Below are 17,977 nucleotides of genomic sequence, written 5' to 3'. Positions count from 1 at the left end.
AGTAAATGATAGGAAAATAATCTGATTTTCTCCTTCTCTTCTCAATGCCAGGACCAGGAGTCCAGAAACCTGCATTTTAAACCCAATTCAGCTGCTACGGAGCCATGAGACTGTGAGAAATCACCTAACCACTGTAAAGAGCAGATTCTCTTCAAGTGGAGAAGGAGATAAACATATCTCCTCTGTCTGCTTCAAAGGAAGATGAGTATCTGCGAAACCATACAAACAGAAAGTGGTGGAATTACTAAATTGGAGAGGGGAAGAAATTATTTCTCTTCTCTAGGATTACCTGAAACACTGGATTATGACTAAGTCCCATTTAAAGATATTTGAGTGCTTTAAGAGAGTCATCAGATTCTTGGTCTACATTGATTTCTCCATGCTTACAAAGAGTTTATCAGGGGTCACAGTCAGCAAGTAGTTTAAGAATGCAGTGCCCAATGCAGCTTTCCCCACCCTTCTCCTTTTTCACAGTCATGTCTTGGCCACCAACTGGGCTCTGGGCAGAGTGAGTCTTGAGCTTCTACTTCCTTCAACCCTAATTTCCTGGAGCCCTATACCCACCAGGGAACTTCCCCAGGCCTGCCTTTGTGTGCAGGTGGTATGAAACTGCACACAAAAGGAAACTTGGTATGAAAGAGGATTTCCAATCAGGCAAACTCTCCTAACCACATAGCCAGAAACTGTGTGTCTCTAAGAGAACATTTATCACAGCCTGCTTTAGACTGCCTGGCTCCAATCTCAGCTGGGCCACTTACCAGAGAGGTGGCTTAGGCTGCATATTTTAACATTTTAGCTCCAGGTTTCTTGTCTACAATTACTATCCCCAAGAAATGGTGATAGTGAGAAATCTATACATTTTGGGGGTTAAAAGAAATATATCATGTCAAACCCTTAGCACAGACCCTTAATAGAAGTTAGCTGCTACTTTCATTATATTAGAATGTTTGAAGGCAACAACCACATATTTTTCCTGCTTGTATTTCCATGTATGAGATAGGTCCTCATACATGGTAGACAACAAATAAATGACTGTGGGCTTAAATCAAAACTTATTGAACTATAACAAACCTCTTCAAATGATTAATCATTAACTCTTCTAGTTTGGAGGTTTGTTTAATTTACTAGTGATTAAACCATAGAGGATATCATTGCAGATATTCCAGATCCTACCAGTGCTCTCAATATGTTTTACACATTTGCAAAGATACTCAGACTTTGGTGTATTTTTCAAGCTTGCTATATATAACTTCACCATGAATAGGAATAGCAATTACATGGGTGCATGAAACAAAAATGCCAATGTTGAGTGGTTTCTACCAAACTGACCTCTGCTATCCTCTCACATTCCCTTAGCAGACAGGCTAACCACACACAGGCAAGGAGGTCACTGTGCCTCTAATGGAGCATCCTGCCTAGAAATTGAGGGACATGAAATCCTTGACTTCAGAATTTAAACACTCACTCAGCTCCATGGATGGCAAGGCCAATGAAGAAGATCACAAAGAGATGATGTGTGTACCAAAAGACTTCAAAGTAAGACCTCCGGATGGTTTTGGTGGAGGAAGTGATAATTAATATGAGGCACAGCGTGATGACAACTCCAGTGATGCCTGCCAACAGGGTCACAGCCAGGTACAGGCCTCCTTCAGGGTTCTGTAAAATATAAACACACACACACACACACACACACGTGCGCACGCACAATATTATAGGTTCTCAAATGAAGGACTATTATAAAGTGTCCAATGTATAGAACAATAGATATTTTCACCCCCTCTTTGAATAATCCTAATCATCCCTCACAGAGAGATATAGATTTGAAATAGATGTTTCTAAATTTTAAAATGTCTTACATGGTTAAGATGTCATAGGAAATGTGAACTGATGTACTTAGTTATTTCTAAGGGGGTAGAAAATAAAGGAAATCAATCAACTACAGGATGTCCTAAAAGTGTCTGAAGGCTCTTTCTCCCTTTGATTTTGAAAGGGCCACAGTGCTTAGTTTGCAAATATATTCTGGGAATGCTGAACATCATCAGCTGTGCTCCCCAGAAGCAGATCCTGAGATGAGACTTCATGGGCAAGTGACTTAGAAAACATGTGCTCCAAGAGAAACAGGTAAGAGAGTAGGGAATAGGATAGAAAAGACAAACAAGTCAAGCAAGGGGGTGAAATCAGGCAGTCTCACAGGGGATAGCTTCAGCCTGATCCTGCAAGGCAACTCTGGAGGGTAAGTTACAACTTAGAGTTTATCCTGTCTCAAGGCAAGGAAGCCAGGTTTCATAGTCTGCATCCACCAGTTATTGGCTAAGGGTTGCACAGGAACAGGTAACCATTCAGCCGCCCCCCACCAACCTTCCAAGACCTCTGAGCCTGTGAGCAAAGGGACTTTAGTAGCCCCAGGGCAGTCCTCTGAGGAGGAAACAGTTACAGGTTATTGAAAATGAAAACATTTAGAAGAGTAGGAGAGCATAGATACAGTAAAAGTGATCCAGGAACAACTGAATAGAGCATGATAGTGTAGATTTACCTAGTTATGTTAATGTTGCCACCCTCATATATCATTGGGCAAACAATGAATAATGTAAAAGAAAAATTACCCAATATATTGTAGAAAAAATCTGTTTTTTATGATGCTGTTTAATTCCCTCCCTAAGTATATCAGGCAAGTTTTTCTCATGTAAGTCTGAGGATAATAATTATTTTTTCCAAAACTAAGGATGTTTTCTAAACACAAGAAAACATTTTTAGAATTCAGTGCATATTAATGTGATTTAGTCATCTTCCCAAGTCATTGGGTGCATGAAGACTTGGAGCTTCTGTCTTTGAGTGTAGGAAGCTTCAACAACTGCTGGGATAGAAGTTCTTACTTCTGGATACCCTCCTGGCTACCCCTAGAGAAATGCTAAGTTACTCCCAGTGCACCTGTGCTTCTCAAGGAATGACAATCTGTAGACACAGGCCATCCCTCAGATGTTGTTGGTAAGAAAAGAAAAAGGCATCACACAACTGTCAGCTGGTGGCTGGCCTTACACTAATACTTAGGCCAAGATGTTCCCTACTTCACATAAATAATTTCACAAAACACCAGCTTCCGAGGAGGTCACTCTGTGACTGTGATGGAGTGAGATAAAAGCAAAACCACTCCAAAATCATGTCTGAGCCTAGACAATGACTACTGCTTCTTTGCCTATTATAGACTTAGTCCTATTCTGTTCCCTCTGCCTCCAAGAAAAAATAATTAAGATACCTTATCTGAGAACTACCCCCAATTCCTGACCATAACTGATCCAGAGAAAATCCTTGCATTCTTAAATCCTCCCCCAAACCATCTAACAGAATCCTAAATTCTAAATCCACTTTACATCCCCTTGAGATGCCCAGAGTTCCTCAAGGTGTGAGATTTCTTTTGCTGTAGCAAGTAATAAACCAAACCTTGTTCGACTAGATATGTGTTCCCAGCTTTCTTTGACTGGTGGGCATAGTCACAGGTAAGCCTGAGTTACTCCAGGCTTCACATGCACACATTCTCATGGATGAGCTTAAAGACCTGGAAAACATCTAGAGACCTCCACACATGAGGTGAGGAGTGTGGGAGACATTTTTTTCTATACTCCCATTATTGTAACCTACAGACGTGTCCCTCTGATGGTTAGCCAACTTTTTTTTTTTCTGGCAAAGTAGAGGTCTTCACTCACTGAAATCTAGTCCTCAATTGTAATGGCCTAGAGAATATCCAAATCAGATAATGAGAGGCTTACCTTTATTCTCTTTCGAGCAAAATTGAGATAACTTTCGTTTTGCCTGTCTCCAAGTTCAGAGAGTGCTACTGAATAAGGATCAGAATTATTGACTCGGGCATTCACACACCATTCCACATTAAATAGATGTGCAATGGTGTGAATCGCTGAAAAGGGCAGAGAAGAGAAACAAAGAGAGTGAAGAGTATGAACAAATTTATTGTAAGCTGGGTTTCTGGGACAGCCTCTGACTCTATGATAAGCCACAGGGAGACAAAGGGAGGCCCAGGACACTTATAAACAAGAACTGGGTCTCCAGAACCAAGGAGACAAGGCAATTCTAGTGGGTAAGATCCTCTCTAGTTGTGTAATTGTGGGAAAATGACTTAACTCTCTGGTCTTGGTTTCCTAATTTGTAAGATGAAGATGTTGAGCTATATGCTCCTAAAGACTCAACCAAGTTATAAGATTCTACACAATAGCCTTAGTTTCTGAAGGTGTTTAGATATGCTCTCAGTATCTCTCTCCATAATATATTTGGGCTCAAACAAGAAAACGCTCATGTAATGAATGCCTAATTGCTGGCCCATTAACCTGACTCTGAAATTACCTCCAGAGAGAGATGACAAATTTGATTGAATTGATACAAACCTATGGCCATAAGGTATGAATCTCTCTGTCTTAAAAATTGCATTCTTTATTAATAAACACTTACATAGGGCTTACTAGATGCCAAGTACTGTTATAAGTACTTCACAATTACTTAATCCTTACATTGACTCAGTGATGTAGGTACTATTAATATCAGCTCATCTTACAGATGAGGAAGCTGGGACATAGACTGCTTTAAAACCTTGTTCAAGGTCATCAAGCTAGGAAGCAGCAGAGTTAAGAATCAAATCCAGTACATCTGGCACGCAAATATGTGCTCTTAATCCGTACACTATGCCAGTTTCTAACAAGATTTTATCATATATTTCTTTTGAACTATTTATTTGCCGCTGCTAAAAAAGCCTGCCAGATCTACTAGTAGAAGAGAAACTCAGTTAAATGCCTGTAATCTAAGCCTATTTTACTCAGGCTAGGAACAGACTTTTTAAGGGCAGAGTACAAGTCTGCTTTATCACTGTGCTTATATATTCTCTGGCACATGAATGATTTGTTGAGTGAATTAGTGGAATTAGATAAGGGTCCCAAATACAGCCCTTCTTGCACTGACACTACCACCCTAATAATTTTAATAATAACATATAATATCTATATACACACATATATATCCATTGTATGGATACATGCAATAACAATAACAATAGTAATAATAATAATGAAGGTATTTAGCTGATAATGACCGTCTTGAGGGATTCTCAATTTATGGGCTATGGCTCCTGTATGTTTGCTGCAAAAAGTCCACAAATTCACACGTGCAACCAAGAACTTTTTTTAGAATAAATAAGTTTTCATGAGTGAATTAACATTTTTGACACTAGAAAGAATAGCAAAGGGTGAGGACACTAGGATTGACTTTTCTGATGGCATATTTTCATTTTTATAGGAAGATCCTGAAATAAAAATGCTTTAAAACCTAAAGGAATAAATCCTAATATTGAAGTGGCAGAAAGTGTGGTAAACACTTTTGAGCAAAACTCATGAAAAAAATACAACATATCCAACCACCACTTAATCTAACTATAAAACTGGTTGATCTCCTATATAAAAAGGTATCTATGAATAGAGGGAACTCCCTGGTTCCAAGTTTTCTTTAATAAACTTACCAGAGTGAAGTGCAATCATCCATGCCACCATTTTATGAAAAGTGAGATTCCTGTCCAGTTGTCTTCGAACTCTTGTTGAGCAGCACTTTGGATTAAGGGGGAAAGAATGGAATAGTAATTGTTAACAGGAAAGCTTGCTATGTGTCAAACATTTGATACATATTATCTCATTTAATTTTCATGACCACCCTGCAAACTATATCATTATATCTATTTGATAAAGGAGGAAACTGAGGTTCAGAGAGATGCAGTCATCTTCCTCAGGTCAAACAGCCAGTAAGTGACATGGCTGGCTTAACTGGTATGTTTTCTGTTCTCATACTGGTGACATAAAGTCTCCTCTGGAATCCATTGCTTAACTGTATAAAAATATAAACTTGTACAAAAAACATATCTAGCTACATAGTTTCTAGTTCTGATTAATTTACTCATTAAACAAAGGATGTAGAAATTAACATCACATACCTCATAGTCAAGTGGGGACACAGACAAGTGAACAGTTCTAGAACAAGTGAATAGTTTTCAAACAACACTGTTCTAGGACATACACACTATGAGAGGAGAAAGAAGGGTACACCTGCCCATGTAGGTGAACAACATCACAAGGGAGATCATCGACCAAATGCTAATAGCCAAAATAACAATAGCTAACATTTACCAAGAGCTTCTGCAACTGTTTTACATGCATTGACTAATTTAATTCTTACATTAATCTTTAATGTAATTGATGTAATATTTAATTTAATTTAATCTTTAATGTAATAATCAAATTAACTCTTTAATTCTTACGATAATGGTACAAGGGAGGTACCATTATTATTACTACATAACAGATGAGAAAACAAAGGGATAGAGAGTTTACCTGGCCTTAGGTCACACAGCTAATAAGTTGCAGAGCTGGGATTTAAACTCAGGCCATCTGATACTAGAGTTTATATAAACATTCTGATATTTCATACTTTACATGATTTCCTTTGGCATTAAAAATACTATTGTACTCAGTATTTTAGTGTATTTGACGAACCTACATATGTTAGAAAATGTGAGTTTGAATCTCAATTCGTGCCAATGCTCAAAGAAAGAAAAAAACTGATTTAAACTGATTTATGGTTGAATTAGAGCTTGGCTCTCCTGAAAACTGGCCAATGTCTTGCTCTGGTTGCATTGTTCCATAGTCTAAATGCACTGTCACAGAGATTCAGGGAACTTTAAGAACAAGAGAGTGAAGTACCAAAGAAAATTTATGTACTTAAAATATTTGGTTCTAAATGTTTTATTCAATTTAAATATAGGGGTGTTTAATATTTGGCTTACTTATTTTTAATAAAATACTCTGATTTTGTAGAAAATATAATTGCACAGAAAATTGTGCTTACTCCACCATCTATCTCTCAGTTAGCCATAACTAGGGAGGGCAGGAAGTTTAAACCATGAGGTCAGGTTCTTGAAATTACAGAAATAGTAGCAAGGAAGACATTGAGGATTCCAGAAAAAGGAAAAATAAAAAAATTATGCTTATTGAATTCCTTCTGTGAACTAGGTAGTTTACCCATAATCATTACTCATTTAATGCAACAAGGTAAATCTTAATGCCCTCATTTTACAGGTAAGAAAACTAAAGCTAAAATTGCACATTGACTGGGATCCAAGTCTATTTGTCTATAAAAGGTTAATGCCCTTTTCTACCAAACCAAATGCAGGAATATAGTCACTATTATTCTAAGTGCCTAAAAACCTGTGACAAGAATTTAAGTGTAAGTATTCTATCCGGAAGATGGTCATAGAAAACGAGGGTAGAAATGAGACTGGGAAGGAAATTAATGAAGAGTGCATTATTATATCAGCTACCATGATCATATCATATCATTGGGCTCGATCACACCAGGGAACTCTGGGAGACTGTGTAGAACTTATCCCAAAGGGTTTTTTATTCATTTACTTTGTTTGTTTCATTCTTTGGTTTTTACCTAACGGGTTAAGAAGCTTAGGTGTTCAACCACCAACTGCCATCCATGATTGGCTGAGGGCTGCTCTGAGGGATGCTCTCAGGACATCAATCACCTGGGATTTCAGGCTTGCCCCAGGAGAAAGCTGAAAGAAAATCCCCAGGCAGAGAGTGAATGATGCTTGCAAAGGGCAGTTGTCGCATGGATTGGAAGTGCCAGTGCTTAGGGAATATGGTGGAGCACCAATGCATCGGTTATAATTAAATGTTCACCAGTGGAGCTGAGCAATGACTCAGACTCTCAAAACAATGGTTTCCTATTTGAAATAAAAACTTGTAAAATACAAATTTTCAAACTTAATGTTTTTGAAATAAAAATTTATTTGTAAAATATATTTTACTGATCTGTTGTTGAAAAGTTGACCATCTTTGTTTTCTTATATAGCCGCCTTGTCTTTTGTGTTCATTACAAGTGCTGAAAATTATTTTCTACTTTGTATTCCTTAAAATTTTGAGGAAATAACTTTTTCCTGTTTCCCAATTGCCATGTTCCTTTATAGTTTATTTATTTATTTATTTATTTATTTATTTATTTATTTTCTTTCTTTCTTTCTTCCTTTCTTTCTTTCTCTTTCTTTCTTTCTTTCTTTCCTTCTTTCTTTCCTTCTTTCTTTCTTTGGCTTCTTAAATTTCAACTTAATTTCCTCTATAGTTTCTGAGAGTCCTTGTGGTAGACAGAATTCTAGAATGACCCCCAATGACTTATATAATCTCCTCCCCTTGAGTTTGGACCTGTGAAAATGATGAGACATCACTCTGTGATTTTGTTACATTATATGGCAAAAGGGATTTTGCAGAGGTAAAGTCCCAAGTTGACTTTAATAGGGAGATTATCTGGGCCAACAAACCCAATCACATGAACTCTTTAAATCTGGGTTTAGAAGTCAGAGATGGAGGAAGTCAGAGATTTGAAGCACTGCTGCTGGTTGGAAGGTGGAGGAGGGCATGTGGCAGGGAATGCTGGAACATCTAGGATTTGAGTGGCCCCTAGATGATCACCAGCAAGGAAACAGGGACCTCTAGTGCTACATCTGTAATGAACTGAATTCTGCCAACAAGAATGAGCTTGGAAGAGGGTTTTTACTTAGAGTTTCCAGGTGGGAATTCAGCCCAGAAAACACCTTGATTTCAGTCTTATGATACTCTGAGCAGAGAACCCAGCAACTGGGTGCTGGACTTGTGACCTACAGAACTGTAAACTAATAAACAGGGGTTGTTTTAAGTTATTGTGGTAATTTGTTACACAATAGATGATTGATACAGTCCTTACAGGAGTGGTGAAACTAGGTTGGAGTCCAAAGAATCAGAGAATGAGAATTAGTAGGGTTGGAAAGCAGTACTGAATTACACATTTCAGAGCAAGTTTTGTCTTCAGATATACCTATGTTGGGTCCCAGTCCTCCCACCTAGCCGTGTGACATCGAACAACATAGTCTCCAGTTTCCTCACCTGTATAATTATCATAGTTAGTCCTTCAAATCCCTATTGCATATATTCATTGACAGGTATTTAATCAATATTTGATGTTATTTAGTATCATTATTTAAGTTTTCAGTTAGTAAGGCTGCACTCCCCAGCTAGCAGGTAAGCTTCCTGTGTGAAAAACAGTATGTCATGTACTTAAAAAAATCTTTTAATCATTATTTGGCTGCATAAATGAAGTACATTTTCATGCCCTGGAACTGGAGATGATTATACTAAACCTATAGAGATGTATTTACCCCCAAGTCTATACTTGCCACACACTGTTCTTTTCTATTTGTTGACAAATCCTTTTGAAATTTTTTGGGGAAAATTCACTGGCTCCTGCACGCCGAATTTAAAGCAAACGAATATGGTTTTGTTGTGGAACATACACTGTCTTCATAGTCCTATCCTTATCATCATAATCACCATGGATCATAAAAAATGTAAAATAACATATGTTGATGCCCCCTGATAGCTTTAACTGTAGATCCTTAGAGAAAAATTAACTGAAAGCCAGAACAGTGGAGAGATGTGATTGGGAAATACATTGTCCATTCAATGATACTCTGTTTCATCTTAATAGGTAATTTTTAAAAAGCTAGTTAATGTAAAACACATATATTATATTGAAAGGAAAAAGTGAGATTACTAGTAACTAATGGATCAGTGGAGTGGGTCCAACCATCAGGGCACAAATCCCTAATTTTTCCCACCTACCCTCTTTGGTGTGGACAGGAATGGCAAACAAATCCAAAAAGAAGCCACAAGTCATGCTGATACTGGGCTTTTAAGAATACCATCTCCTCACCACTTCCTTAAAAAAGGAGGTGAGACAACCGGTTGGTGGCATAGGAAGGAAGGACTTTACTGTCTGTGACTGCCCATAATTTTTTGTTCCCCATCATCATGCAGATTGCATTTATATGCTTTGAGTTACTTCTAAATTATTGCCAGCCACTTCCCAATTATCCACGTTGCCATCATGCCCCATAGCTTCCTTACTAACTTACTTTACTTTCTGCCATTGACTTCTAAAGGGAAGCTTCTCTGTTACTGTCACCGGAAGCCTTGCCCGATTTCAATAAACTACCATTCTAATGCAAGGGAGATTATTGAGTCACTTCAGCAGATTTCTATGCTCTATTGAAACTGAGTAAGAAAAAAATATTTCAAGAAAATGGGAAGTGGAACTAAAAAGAAGTACATATTTTATGGGGTGTAACATTTTACAGAAACTCAAAAGCTCTACTTTTTGTACACTTGATCTCACCACACGCACCATCAATGTATCTGATTTAGATATTTATACGCAACTGGGAGAAATTACAAAATCCAACTTTGAATCTACAGAACTCAGGCAAGTAAGTTGACAGTAATATCCACACCTGCTGGCAGTAGAATATCTGATAAATATGAATAACACTACCTTATTTGCATAGCACTGTTTATAATTTGGAAATTCCATATTTATTCTCTGTCTCTCCTGTTAACACTCTAAGCTCCTTAAGCTCATGGCCTATCTATAACTTAATCTTTACTTACCACATGTCCCCAGTGCTTAGCACATAAATGGCACTCAACAAATATTTATTGACTGACAACTCACTAATTGACAGACTTAAACAATTAATATACTTTTAGACCAACATATGCCTTCTTACATTTGTGTTAGTTGACCTGTTTTTCAACTAAAAAAAAAAACTATGAGACAGAAAGCCCAAGAGACTAGTGCTAGACCACGTGATTAAAGATAGAGGCACAGTGAGTGCCTCTGAATCCCAGACTATATAAGGTAACAGATAAAACCTCACCCTCTCACCTTCCTGTTTCTTTCTGATCTTAAGACTAGGACTGCCATCCAGACAGAAATTAGTTTCTGCATGGCAAGTTGGGGGTTTTTAAGGCTTCCTCAGAGATTTTTGTATGCTGAGCTTCACCCATTCTCCATTTTTCTCAACAAAGCAGTCTGAGAGCCTTTACCCCTACCTTTCCTGGAGTGGTGGGGTGGGCAACCCTGGGGCTTTCTTTCTCTAGGTAACCAGAAGGATTACAAAGCAAAGTTTCAATGATTGAGACCTCTAGAAACTGAATGCAAGTTCGTGGTTATTTTGCTTATATAGTGTCCTACTATTGAGTCCTTGTATTTATAACATCCTTGTCATTTCTAGTCTAGGTTACTTGGCATGCTCAAACACTCATATATATAATGGCTTTCTAAGATCATAATACTGCAACAGCACAATTTCAAGAAGTTTTGGCAGCATGATTTAAAGTGAATGGGCTCTGGGGACACAATGACCTGGGTTTGAATGCCAACACTTCCATTTAATTTTGTTCCCACTTTACTGGTTTGATGTGCAGATTTCATGCGGTGAATTCCATTAAGCTTCAATGAGTGGCAGCTATATGATTTCCAACATTAGTTACAGCACACTCACTCATTTTAATCACAATCACAGAAGATGTTTTATTAGAAAAGTTCACATTTCAGGTTAGGAATCCCAGAAGAAAGTACATGCTTGATCTATAAAAGAAGGTTGCTTGCTGATAGTTTTAAAACATATTCTTTTATATAAAGATCTATGTAGTTATACAGCCAAGCTTCTCTGCAATTTGAAGGGCAGTCTCATTTCATCCCTGTCTTTAGAGACTCTCATGCAGATCTTCCCTCCTGGGTCACAGGAGGCATAAAAGCTGGCATTACAACATGTGCTGCTCATGGGACATGGTGCTCACCGGCAGTGAAATTTGGACTTGTGGAGTAACCAAGATTTCTTAACAGGCCATCTTGGTGAAAACATTGCCTGTTTCTCAGGCTTTACTTCCTCTAAATAGAAACTATTCTAATGGGGGTAGGGAGAATAAAAATGAATTGTGTCTCCTTAGAAACAAGGAACTCGCCAGGCAGGTGACTCATGCCTGTAATCCCCATATGTATGGAAGTCAAGGAGGGATGATCACTTGAGCCCAGGAGTTCCAGGCTGCAGTGAGCTATGATCGTACCACTGCACTCCAGCCTGGGTGATAGAGAACCCAACTCAAAAATAAGCTATAGTGCATGGGCTTCATTTAGCAAATGTTCACTGGGCACTTACGATATATTAAACGTTATACTTTACAATAGGTGGCTCATTAATAAAACTTTCAATTGAGTGTAATTTTACCTCTGTGGTTTCTTAAATTTGGAAGATTTTTTGGAAATCCTTGTAATCAATGTTTAATACCAAGTACTGTTGTTAGTTTTTGGTTTTGGTTAGCTCTCAGTTTGCAAGACAACATTGCGTAGCATAGAATTTATGGCTTAAGGAAAGGAACCTCATCACAGAATTTTTCAGAGGAAGATATCACGACTCTTTCTGGAACATCTTAAATTGGTTATCAACATTCTTCTTCTTTTTCTGAGGAAGCGAAGGTGTAACAGTTATTTCTGCCAACTTCTACTTTAGATTTGTGAGAGCCCAATTTTGGCAGTTGGTTTAAGATGAAATGGTATTTTGTAAATAGTTAAGTCATAAAATAAAAGCTAAATTATAGCCTCTAGTCCTATATTAGTAAATTGAATGTTATATGTTCTTAAAGAAAAAAATTCTCTGGATCAGCATGAATTTAGTGTAACTAGGAAAAATGAGGCAGAGTTCAAGGCAAGTTATGCTTGTTATTACAGTTTAGTTCACTGCCTCCTTCAAATATTCTGTAATTGCCAAATTAAGCATGAACTCCTCAACTATACATATGCAGTTCTAGTTTACCAGTAAAATCCTACCTCTTTTCTCCAGCCTTATGTCAGGCATCTGCCCTGTACAATCCCTACATTCCCACAAAAGTAGTTTGCTTTCTGCTCTCCTCCATAAATGATCTCTACTTAATAAGTATTTTTTTTCAAAAAGCTTACTATACCTTTTATTTTTTTAAAAAAACCCAGAAGCTACTAGTCATTAATGAACCACGGAATTGGTCCCACCAGGACACCAATCCCTACTTTTTCCCAGCTACCCTCTTTGGTGTGGTCACAGGTGGCAAAAAAATATTTATAATAATAATACAAAGAGAAGCCAAGGCTATGCCAATTCTTGGCCTTCAAGAATACGATTTCCTCACTATTTCCTGTGCTTCTGTCCATGCCATCTTCTCCACATAGAATGCCTTTCTCTCTCCTTTACACCTCTTAGAAGCTTATTTTTATATACTCATCTCTAATGTCACCTTCTCTAAAATGCCCTTCTTCATTCTCTGCCCCACCTGACACAACTTCTCTCTTGCTTCCCCATAGTATTTTATTTGTAAAGCTTTGTGGGACCCATCATATTTTGCTTTGTATAATATTTATTTGAGTACACTTGTAGATTTTAAGTTCCTTGTTTGTCATCTTTGTACAATAATACTAGTAAGAAATTTGTATACCATTTTATGGGTTACAGAGATTCTTCCTACTTATTTTTTCCCCCTTCTAGCACAGTACATTTAGTGGCTTACTAAATTGTTGAAGTGAGAGTCAAAGGAATTCTGGACATTTAGAAAGCTCTATGCTCCCCAGTTTCATGAAGCCAACACTTCTTGGTTACATTCATTATAGTGTGACTCTGTCCATTGACTCCATCTCCTTGAGATATTATCCACAGAAGATATTTCCTCTGACTTAAATTTTTTTGAATGACACTGAAAGATTAACTCCCAGATATCACATGTCAACTTCCTAAAGCTCTGTATATATGCATATCTATCATATATATATGTGTGTGTGTGTGTAAACGTGTACGTGTGTGCTACTTCATTGCTATTGTTGAGGTATAGGTGGTTTTGTGTGTTTTTTCAAAATTTGTTTTCCAAATAGTTGTCTTAGGGAGCTCCATCCCCAAATAGCACAGAAATATACTAGATAATGGCTTGGCTCATGAGTATTCTACAGAAGCTGGAATCCTCCCAAATCATTCATTTGTTTTTACCTAAAAAAGGGCATTTTGCTTGATGGCCTTTGAAAATTAGAGGAACTTAGTAAAACATTTTCTCTTACCGCACTGGAACCCCTGAGGAAGGACAGCAGATTTCGACAGACTGGCAAGAGAATCAGCATGCAGTTGAAATTCAGGCAGGCTGCAGGGGCCCTGGCCAGTGCCAGTGCTGACTAGAAGAGGCGGGAAAGGGAGCAGAGTGACTTTTTTGAGCACAGAATATGCCCTGTCCCCACCTCCCCAAGGTTCTTAGCATGAGGCCACACACCAGAGACACCAAGTGATCTGTACAGGAAGGTCCTTCAGAGCCAACGGTTTTCCTTTAGGGCTAGCTAGGACCCTTTGTTTTCATCTGAAATTGACCTTTTGCCCTAATTCAACATTTTATTATTAAAATGTTCAAACATAAAGACAAGTTAAAGGAAATTTACAATAAATACCTGTTTATTCATCTCCCAGATTATACCTTTTATGCTTGCTTTATCACATTCTATCTATCCATTCCTGTATCCATCCATCAACTCATCTAATTTTTGATGCATTTCAAAGTAAGTTACAGACAACAGTTCACTTTCACTTTAACACTTAAGGTGCATATCATTAACTAGAGTTAAGTATCAAGACTTTTAAAGATTTTAAATATTTTCTTAGCACTTAAATTGATCTTAACAGTATCTTAAATTGGTATGGTATAATGCTTTGGCATTATAATTATTATATTTGTAATGTCTAAAGAAGTTGCATATTTTGGCGGAAGAAAGCATCAATGTGAATAAGCTAACAACAATTATAATGATCTAGCATAATTATATGCTAAAATTATTTATTTATGATTTATAATACTTATAATAATTAATATTAAGCAATTAATTCATAGTTTCAGCATGATGTAACAGATGTCTTCTGGAGGCAAGAGGCCTGACAGTTCAAGGAAACTCAGAATACTAAAGGACCCAAGGAAACTGAAGGGCCTTCACTCTACTGGCCTAGTCAACAGATGTGGCCCTTGAGCAAGTTCCTCGAGTCTCTATATGTAGAGAGAGGTTTATTTTCTGAAGATCATTTCATAACATGTGATTAGGAGCAGAGCTCTTCATGCAAAAAAGTAGTAGGAATTAGATGACTTAGAAAATATGGAAAGTCCCACTTGTCCCACATGTGTCACTCCTGGATGGAAGGCTCCAACCTGCCCTTCCATTTCAGAGTGAGTATTAGATTTCTCCTTTAAGCTAAACAATGGCACATGGTTCTTGGTTGGCGAAGGATGCCACTGGGCCCCTCTGCCCCACTTTTGTTGGTCCCAGACTGGAAGGCTTTAAGTGACTGTTGCCCAGGAAGTTGCAATGGAGGGAGTGAGGCTAATGGTACTGTTTGGGTTGGTCAGAATATTTATTTAAAATGCTAACAGGAAGATGAACAAGAATGTCTGATGAGAAATGTGAACCAGCCAATATTGCATGGGATGGAATTTATACTTACCCCAAGAAGTTTTCTTGTGTAAAAGAACTTAGGTGGAATATCATAAACCCGGTAATACCAGACAAAGAGGAAGACGTTCAACCCCAGCCAAACCAGCTGCACAAACAGAAATAATTGCATGAAGTTTCCGCATTTCCACAGTAGATTCCACACAAGACTGGAGTCAGATAAGGGTCAGGACTTCCCCAAGTCCAACTTTGACAAAGGTAGTGACAAAGCTGGATATAACCAGCTTAGAGCCAGCTCTTTCCTCAACAGTGTCACTACACTTGTCTATAATTAAAACCTCTCCACCCTGTGTTGTTCCCCATGATTGTTTTATGATTTGGCCAGTATACCAAATTATCAGTCTTACATTACCCCACTCCCTTTTTTTCCCCCTCTCTTTTGCTTAACCTTGGATAGGTAGCTGATAGCAGGCCACTCTACTTAAAATGAGAAAGGAAGGGAACATATTACTATTGCTTTCCCTCCACCAGTATGACACTGCGTTCTGTTCTCACAGGTGCTAATCACCTCCCTCTACCACACAGTAATCTAGCTAGTGAATTCTCATCAGCTAAAATGTCAAGCCTTCCGTTTTCCTTGATTAGTTTTACCTAATGCTTCAAGGAGAGAATATTGAGCATAGTGAGGGGCTTGGGATTTACAACAAAAACAGCTTTCTAGATCATGACAGTTCATTTTATCCTAAGCACTGACTGGATCAAGTGGTCACACTACCCAGTTCTCTACCTTCAGCTCCACAGTGATCTTTTCTCAACTATGCTTTGAAGCTATTATATGCCCTAGACACTTGATAATATTCTCTCTTTACAAAGAAAAAGGTGCTAAAGCAACTTCCCAATTTCCTGATCTTGTCATTCTTTCTTTACTCTGACTTTCCAAGCTGTGTTTTCACTTTCAAGTGCATGAGTATATAATTTAGAAGGAGGTCATTTCCTGGGAAAAATTGCGGCGAGAGCTAAAAGTTTAATTTGAACTTACTTTCTATAGAAATTATTTGCCCTTAAAAATGGTGATAAGAAGTTAAGTTTACAGCTTCGAATACTCGGAAGAATTCTCTGTTGCAGTAGAATGTTGGTTTGGCATAAACATTTTTTATAACAAAATATTTGTTGTTTTTATTTGTGCCGCTAGTTGCTTTCTATATTTAAAACTCAAAGACTCATTATTTTTCATGATAAATTTTTACAAAAGCTCCATTCATATTCCATTCATAATTGTACTTTTTAACATCTGTGTAATGCTTCTATTGGTTATTTAGAAAGGCTATTTAAAAATCGTATTTCTATCTACCCAATTTGTCCATTATTGCTTTGCTGATAACACCATTTTAAGAGAATAGTTGATTTTCTTTGTTTTAAAAAGTACAGAAATCATTCTGTCCACTTGTAAATTAGCTATATCTTTACTTACATAGTTTCTCCAGATAGATTATATTGATTTATATATATATATACAATTATATATAAATATACATACTACATATTTATGAATCTAGATGACTTATTTCAATTCTGTTCTTTTGAATTTTTATAAACCTTGTAAATAACTCGTTTAGATCTCTGAAAAAAGAAGGTACTTGCTTTTGAAAATAAATTTGAGAAGTTTTATTATATTTAGTGTAATTACTGAAATAAAGGCCTACTTCCCATACATGAGTCAATCTTATATTTTTTATTTAGAAAATGGTATAAAATTTCAATTTGTCATTTTTAAAGTAGTATAAACACATAGACATGTGCGTCTGAGTAAACATTACTAAACAACTCAGAATCAGAGATCATTAGCATGAAATATTTTCTACTCCTTCTGCGAAATGCTGGCTAATTTATTCCTCCTAGGAATTCAGAAGTAAGCTAGAAGTGAGCCCCCAGATATGTTCTTTCCATTAAGGAATTTGGAAGAATGGACTCAGTCTGTTTACAGATAGATATAGGTTCACATGGTAAATCAGTTTCAACACAATTCCTCAAATGAACAAAAAAGCTTTGGTCTATTTTAGTTCCAAGATAACCCCGAGAAGTCAGAGAATTTATAACTTATCTCTTGTTGGTACTTACAATGACAAAAATGGAGAGCCCCTCATTCACAGCCCAGTTCCCCATGGTGGCAGAGGTTGAATGTGTTGTGTTTGCCTTTCTTCTATACTATGCTTCTTCTTCCAATGAGGAAATGAAAACAGCAGCCCTGGGGCAATCGGTTTCCTTTTCTTTTATCAGAAATTGGCTAATAATCATTGGTCAACTGAAAAGCTTGCATCCATAACAAACTTAAATCTTTAAACCTCAACAACTACAAAAAAAGGGTCTATAATGATCCAGTCACAATTAAACATAGTGGAAAATGAAACCAATTTCTACAACTAAGAGATAAATAACAGTGCATTTTAAGGGATGTATTTTACACAGTGAAATAACTTTTTAACTAACCAGCTATTTGATCACAATTTTTAAGCCACTCAACTAGACATGACTTCTTTCTGGGTAAAACACATTAAACAGGTGTGATTTTGACAGGCTGGAACAGCATTCATAGCCTTGCTGAGAAAAGTAGTAA

At 37.3% G+C, this 17,977-nt stretch overlaps 1 protein-coding gene across 2 annotated transcripts in view; it reads right to left on the bottom strand.

The window, feature by feature from the left end:
• Positions 1–17,768, bottom strand: part of CYBB (cytochrome b-245 beta chain) — a 37,152-nt gene extending 19,384 nt beyond the window's left edge. The window contains exons 1-6 of one of the 2 annotated variants that reach the window (XM_521002.7): positions 17,482–17,768; positions 15,416–15,511; positions 13,999–14,109; positions 5,516–5,600; positions 3,765–3,910; positions 1,466–1,656 (exon numbers count right to left, since the gene is read on the bottom strand). In XM_521002.7, the coding sequence (XP_521002.2) occupies positions 1,466–1,656; positions 3,765–3,910; positions 5,516–5,600; positions 13,999–14,109; positions 15,416–15,511; positions 17,482–17,526 (674 nt within the window). In that variant the 5' untranslated portion in view covers positions 17,527–17,768. The remainder of the gene's footprint in view (positions 1–1,465; positions 1,657–3,764; positions 3,911–5,515; positions 5,601–13,998; positions 14,110–15,415; positions 15,512–17,481) is intronic. The other variant, XM_009438932.2, reaches the window with a different exon arrangement.
• Positions 17,769–17,977: the final 209 nt, after the last annotated feature.

This window comes from Pan troglodytes, chromosome X (genome assembly GCF_028858775.2).
Source record: "Pan troglodytes isolate AG18354 chromosome X, NHGRI_mPanTro3-v2.0_pri, whole genome shotgun sequence".
NCBI lineage: Eukaryota > Metazoa > Chordata > Mammalia > Primates > Hominidae > Pan > Pan troglodytes.
Note: the sequence above shows the minus strand (reverse complement) of the source record. Positions and strands in the feature narration are given on the sequence as shown.